This window comes from Cyprinodon variegatus, unplaced genomic scaffold (genome assembly GCF_000732505.1).
Source record: "Cyprinodon variegatus isolate N-32 unplaced genomic scaffold, C_variegatus-1.0 Scaffold83, whole genome shotgun sequence".
NCBI lineage: Eukaryota > Metazoa > Chordata > Actinopteri > Cyprinodontiformes > Cyprinodontidae > Cyprinodon > Cyprinodon variegatus.
The window spans coordinates 581,052-588,235 of NW_015150536.1; the positions used below are offsets into that span (position 1 = coordinate 581,052).

The 7,184-nt window shown below is 38.9% G+C and overlaps 1 protein-coding gene across 2 annotated transcripts in view; it reads left to right on the forward strand.

Moving 5' to 3' along the window:
• The window catches only part of eif2b3 (eukaryotic translation initiation factor 2B subunit gamma), a 48,128-nt gene that overhangs the window by 3,406 nt on the left and 37,538 nt on the right, over positions 1-7,184 (forward strand). For both annotated transcript variants that reach the window (XM_015373209.1, XM_015373208.1), the window contains 2 exons: positions 1,482-1,634; positions 5,157-5,314. In XM_015373209.1, the coding sequence (XP_015228695.1) occupies positions 1,487-1,634; positions 5,157-5,314 (306 nt within the window). In that variant the 5' untranslated portion in view covers positions 1,482-1,486. The remainder of the gene's footprint in view (positions 1-1,481; positions 1,635-5,156; positions 5,315-7,184) is intronic.

Consider the following 7,184-nt stretch of genomic DNA (forward strand, 5'->3'; position numbering starts at 1 on the left):
CCACACCCCTTCTCATTACAGAGATGCACACCACCTGATTTACTTAATTGGTAGTTGGCTTTCAAGCCTATACAGCTTGGAGTAGGACAGCATGTATGAAAAGGACGATGTGCTTGAAATACTCATTTGCCTATTCTTTTGCATACAGTGTATATTATGTATGATGTATTCTGCTATGGTAGAGGATTAGGGACATGAAAAAAAAAGTTGACTGATTTTTTTTATTTTATTTCAGTTTAATATTGGGAAAAAGTCAGAATTCTGACTTTAATCTCAGAATTGTGGATCTTAATGTAGATGGGCACCATGAAGGAAGAGATGTGGGAGCACTCAGCTTCACTGACAAAGATGTGAGTTGTTTTGGAGGGCCATTAACACATTGGGGGAAAATGACGCAATCAGGCAACTTTTTATGTGCCAGAGGGGTCCCCGGTGATGCTATTTCATTAATAAAAGAGCAGAAGGTGATTAAAACATGAGAGATAATCTCTAAAACAAACATGGCTACGGCTTGATGCTAACATGTCTGTTAGCTGTCAGAAAACAGTCAGAATTCTGAGATTAAAGTCAGAATTCTGACTTTTTTGTTATATTATACTGAAATAAAATTAAAAAATCAGTTCACTTTTTTATTTTTTCAGTGGCCCTAATCGTCTTCCATAGTTCTGCACTGATTATTATTTGTATTCCTTTGTACAACCACAGTAAATCTACCACAAAACAGTCATCTGCCTTTGTGTCTTTTAACACATTGCCGCTCTAAACCAGCTAACTCCTGGAGAACACCTCATCTCCTTTTTAATAGAGAAAGTTTTAAATGTTTATATCACAGAGCATTTATCCCTTCCTATTGTTATAATATGGCAGCTTCAAAGGGGCCCACGATAACTCTGGAGTAGAGCCAGAGTTCCGCTTCTCAGTTGGAAGGTTCTGCCTTCAAGACGGTTATTAGTCAGGACGACAGACGTCTAGGTATATATGGCAAGACATTTGTATTTGTACAGGTTATTGTTTATTGATTCCCTAATCTCGTCTGACTGAAGTTAACCTGCTTGCTGTGGTTTCTGTTCATTTTAAGCCTGACAGATGGATAGATTCACGTCCCCATAATGACATTTTTGAGTGTTTCCTTCTGAAAGGTGAAATGTTAAAAAAAGCTTGTTTTTGACTTGTTTTTGTAACGAATCGGTGTCACACAAATAACTTTTCCTTGCTTTAATTGACAATGAACACAGAGAATCCACCTGCAGATTTCTTGAAAAACAAAATCTTTATTAAACCTCAGAGCAACAAGCTGTGCCTGCCATTAAAGAATAAACAGAAAAATTAAAAATGACCCCTAATATTTATGTCAGATCGTGAAACTGCCGATTGTTTATGTTGCTGAGACATGATGTTGTTGCTCTGACCTCTCTATGAATGTTTCTCCCTTATCAATCTGAACCAGGTTCTTCTTATTTTTGTTACCTTTTACCTTGCAGACATCATGGAGCTCCAGGCGGTGCTGATGGCAGCTGGGGGCGGTTCGCGTATGACGGAACTGGCATACAACACCCCCAAACCCATGCTACCTGTTGGCAACAAACCCCTAATGTGGTATCCCCTGAACCTGCTCGAGAGAGTAGGTTTTGAAGGTGAGAACTTATAACCCACCAAAGCTTCCATGCTTTAACGAAAAACTCACATCCGACTTAAGTTCTATAAAATACAATTCTGCAATCTGTATCTGACCCATATTGGGTCAAACATGAAGTCAGGGGCTTCGTGTGAGCTGCATGCCCCTCAGTCAGATTAAGTGCTTCTGTGGGAGGAGCTCAGGTCGTTATAGGGAGCACATTTTTTGGTTTCCATATAAAATGTAACGAAACAAAATGCTGCTAGTTGGTTTATATGACCCAGATGAGAGGTATGGAGCATTAAGTGGAAAAACTTACCTTGAAGAAGAAAACTTACACTCTCAGTTACACATAAGGACTAAAACATGTGTATTTGGAGCTTTAGCTTTCCTGTGTTTTTTTTTTAGCGAGTCCATGTTTTTAATCTGTAGGAAAAAAAAATTTAAAAAAAAGAAGCAATAAGATAGAAATTCCTGAAAAACACTTAAGGATGTATCATGGTTTTGCGAGGCTTTGCTGCAGTGAGATCTTCTCTTTTCACCACCTGAGAAAAAAATCTGGAAAAAAACTAGCACAGATGAAGCAGGACTAGATCCTGCAGCATGGCAACAAAAAACATATCTTTAAAGATTTATTACGGATTAAGAAATGTAAAATTTGGAAATGTGTTTCCCAGATCTCATTGAGATCTTGTTGACTGACTGAGAGGCTAAACATTCAAGAAATCCCTGGAATGGAGAAATAGTGGCCAACTTTCCTCCAACTGATGTCATAGTCAGGTAGATGGCAACTAGAAGGGTCATCTCAAGTTGATGTAGTCAGAGAGGGTAAAGCTAGCTTTCTGGTTATAGGGGACCTGTTCCATAAACTTGACGTTAGACCAGGCATGGTCTAACGTCAAAGTCAGGCAAAGTCGGTCCTTGATGGCTGCTGTACTGTAGATTTTAGAGATTTGTCTGCTTTAGCACAGCTGATTCTGATGATTGCAGTTCAGCTAAAGTCTGTTAACCAGCTTTCAATGTAAATCACCTGTGCTGGAGCAGAGATACCCCTAAAACCTGCAGGACAGCGGCCCTCGAGGACCGACTTTGGGAAGCCTGCGTTAGACATTTGCTGATGTATTTTATTTAAATAAAAACAAACTGATTTAAGTGCAATTTAACCACATGCTTGCTAGATATAACAAACAGGATACACATCAGTTTTTGCAAATTCCTAATAAAAAAGCTGAATTTTGTAGGTTGTGTCCTTCTCTTTAAATGACTGTAAATTATAGACGATTCTTTTGATAACTATAAGTTTCACAATTTTAGCATCTCTAAGAATAACTTTAAATGATTGTCACCAAAATATGTTTTTAGATGTGATTAGTGTTTCTTTTGAAGTTTTATTGAACCATACATAATTTCCTATTTCGCTGTGAAAAAGGGGAGTTTTGAATCGTTGTCCTCCAAAATGGGAGGGACAGGAGAATGTGGCATTCGATGGGTGCATGTAATCTTCACAATCCTTTACCTGTATCTGAATTAAATGCAGGCAGAGTGCTGTATCTAATAACATAAACCTGTTGAATCAGCCCGTTGAAACAGAAGCATTGATCTTCTCTTTCGGCTGTCAGCTGCTCTCTTCCTCCTCCTGCGCTGGGACCCGTGACCCAAAGATCAGAAAAATCAAATGTTTCCCCTATGTAAGTTGGGTATCACTGCAAACGATCAACCTTTGTTTCTAAGGAGTGTTTGGTTCAAAACGAAATTTTAACCTTAACTAATAGGATGGTGGAGGGGGGATGAAACGGGCAGAGAGCTGCTGACTGTATGCAGAGCTCCTCCACAGGATCTGGAAAAACATTGCTGATTTTACACATCCTGAGTCCACAATCTCCAACCTATAAAACAATTTGTTTGTCTCAGTCAAAAGTCCATTTAAAGGCCTAACTTTTAACTTCTTAATTCAATTGGAACCAGCCGATGAACCTCCACTCTCTAGTTTTGTCACCTTCTTCATAACAGGTAGACGGGAGCTCGAACTTATTTGATTTTATCAGTTTAGGCTGATCTGTTATTCAGAGTGACTGTGTTTTTAATTGTAATAAATAAATAATTAAGACATTATAGCTTTCTCTAGTAACATTATTTAGTGATTCAAGTACCGTATTTTCTGGACTATAAGCCTCTACTTTTTTCCTACATTTTGAACCATGCGGCTTATTAAGAAGGAGCGGCTTTTTTTTTTTTTTTCCTATCCGCCAGACAAGGAAGTTAAAGTTGGAAATGAAAGAATAAGGGGCTAATTTTCATTTAGCACAAGAACATGCTAGCAGCAGGCATGACGTAGAACAATTGTCCACAGTTCACACATTTTGCCATTTATGTGCTGCATCAAGCTGCCGAACCAATTAAGACACTGGGCTGAACTCCTGCGGAGCTGAAATAAAGACCAACATAGCCCCATCTTTCAAATAGAAGCCCTTATTGCTGTGAGCCAGCAAGCTAACAGGAGCTAGCATTCTTCTTCTTCCCTACTACAGGTGCTACATGTAGAGCTCCCCCTACAGGTTTTGTGGGAGACTGTTCAGTAGATATCAGCGGCTTATGGCCCGGTCCAGCTTATACATGTAAATTTCCAGTTTTAAAAAAAAATTTAGTAGGCACGGATTTTAGGGAGGTGAGCTCTATATTCCGGGAAATACGGTATTTATTTTTTATTCTAACACAGGTGGTTGGAGGTGGGGCTTAAAGCTTTGCAATGGAAACTGGGCATTAGCAATGGATTAAGTTAAGAGTCCAGAAATGCTTGTGGTGGAGGATTACAGGACATTGTAAATCATTAAAACACTTATTCTAATGTAACCAATATATATTTTTTGACAATTTCTGAGTTAAATGACCTTGGTAAATGTCCTGTATTTAACGTATGTGTCGCACAAGGATTGGTTGATGTTGCAGCATTTGATTTTTCTCCACACAAGCTGGTGTTCGAGAGGATTGTTTAAACTAAACTTAAACAAACTGTTATTTAGAAATAATCAGTTTCTCTTTATTAAAGATATAGTCAGGTGTGCTATTCCCGTCTGACGCTGCAGACTGCATTTCTGACTGTTTGGGTGTCACAGGTTCACAGGCCTGACTTGATTAAGGACAAGCTTCTATTTTCCAGACTTGACAATAAACTGGACCGTTCATTACCTGTAGTTTGGTGTTAGACTGCAGGAAAGTTGCTCTCTATAAGTAATCACTCTGTGTGGCCAGCAGTTTACTATGTGCTGCCTGCTAGCCAGGGCTTTGCAATTAGATTTTACTGGGCTGACACAGCTAGTCTGTGCAAATGCCCAGTAGAAACAGTTTAATGTCTGCAATTCTTATTAGAACAGGCAGACTGTGCAATCTGTGGATTTGTTAGGTGTTACAGTTTTGTTGTTATCGCAAAGTTTAGAGATTAATTTGATGTTAAGTTTGCAGCTGCAGAAATATTCTTGTTCTTTGACTTGTTACTTCACGTGTTTCTGACTGATGCATGTTTTCTGCGTCCTGTGTTTCCCAGAGGTCATAGTAATAACCACCAAAGACGTCCAGAAGATGATGAGCACAGACCCTAGAATGAAGCCGGACGTGAAGATGAAAATGGAGGTGGTCTGTGTCCCGGAGGACGGAGACATGGGCACCGCTGATGCTCTCAGACACATTCACCAGAAGATAAAGGTCTGCTTACTTTCTTTGTTTTTAGTATCCAAACAAATAGTTTCTCATAAAGTCTTGTTTAATAAAATTGAGTCTTTCACAATAACATGACCTCTAAATTGAAGTTATTTAGGTAATCGCTGCTTTGCCTGATCTATTTACTTTCAACCAAATAAAAACCGATGGCTTGATAGCTTTACTTGATACTTATGTTTTATCAGATTTTGGAGGGATAAAAGATGTTTAGCAAGGTGTGTGTTCTGCAGGGGACCCACTGATCCATGTCTGTTTTGGCCCCAGGCTGGCAGCCAAGGCTGTTGAAGTGCCTTGTTTTGTTTTACCTTCTCTTTCAAACACACACAACCTTTGCCTTCACACAGATGAACCCATGCTGGGTTGTTATCCATGACCTCCCAACTCCAATTTCCATCCCTGCTCTGTATCCTGCCTACCGATCCCACCATGCCTCCACTCATCCAATTCACTTTAAACATATGAGGTCATGGTTAAGACTCCAATTCTCTGTGTTGCCAGTTTACCCAGTACACCACTCAGTCACATGCAGTGGAGGTGCACATCTGTGCAACATTTGTGTTTAGGTATGTTGGGGTGGATATGTTACAGGTCTGACCGGCCTCCTCTAAAACATGATGACATATTTGTTTGACATTTGTGTATTGCAGAACTGTGGATTCCCCACAGATTCGTTTGGCTTTGTTTGGGATTTTTATGTAGTTGGAATGTGGAAAATACACATTTCTTTAGGGTGGCAGTTACTTAATATCCTGTGGAAATATAAAACAGATATTTAAAAAGGTCCAGCAGCCATGATCCATGCATTTATCCTTGTGAACACATTTCTTGTCCAACACAGGACAAAAACAGCCATACATATACAATAGAAATAAAATAGAAAGAGCAATTCACCTCACATGCATATTTTTTGACCATAAGAGGAAGAAAAAGTACCTGGAGAGAACAAGTGTCTGCTTGTTTATTCCTAGAGCACAACTTGAGGTCCTGTAGGTCCTCCTCTGTGGCTCTTAAAGTTTTTAAGATAAACTAACATAGACCTTCATTAATAATTTGATTAAATGAAATTGCTGACTCTTTAAATATTCAACATCTAAATAAATGGACACCCTTTAAATAGTAGTTTATATATCAACTTATTCTTAGGGCTATGTAGACTTTGGAGACAAACTTTTTTTAGTACAAGCAATTACACATGGCTCCTCGGGGAAATCTTTTCCAAAATGGCAGACAGTCTACAGTTGCATGTTGGAGACAATACGACGTTGCTTCCTTTCCTGTTGCTTATGAGAGCAATTTATATTTTGGGCGCTTAGGTATTTAGTTATTCTCTCTTTCATTTCCAATACGATGTGGATATTGACTAGATACAATATCAGCATGAAACATACATACTTTTAATACTTTTGCTGTGTGCTGAATGTCAAAGAAGGTTTTATCAAGCAATATCACTCAAACAGAGAACAATAGTCAAAAACAGATTAACTGACTGAACTCGAACCACAGTCGGCCTCAGCAGATGGCTGCTCACACTGAGCCTGGTTCTGCTGGGGTTTTTTCCTGTTAAAAGGGAGTTTTCCTCTCTACTGTCACTACCAGCATACTTGCTGTTAGGGGCTGCTGTTGAGTCAATGAGTCGATGCAATCAACTGGTTTTCCTTAGATAGAAAACTTTGAATGACCTGACTTAATGATTTGGTTGAATTGTCTGCAAAGTGCCTTGAGATGACATGTGTTGTGAATTGGCGCCATATAAATAAACTGAATTGAACTGAATATTAATTGTTAACATTATCTTTGGACAGAAGCTTTGTGTTTTTATCAGAATGCCAATATTGGACATTTTAGACCCAGGTTA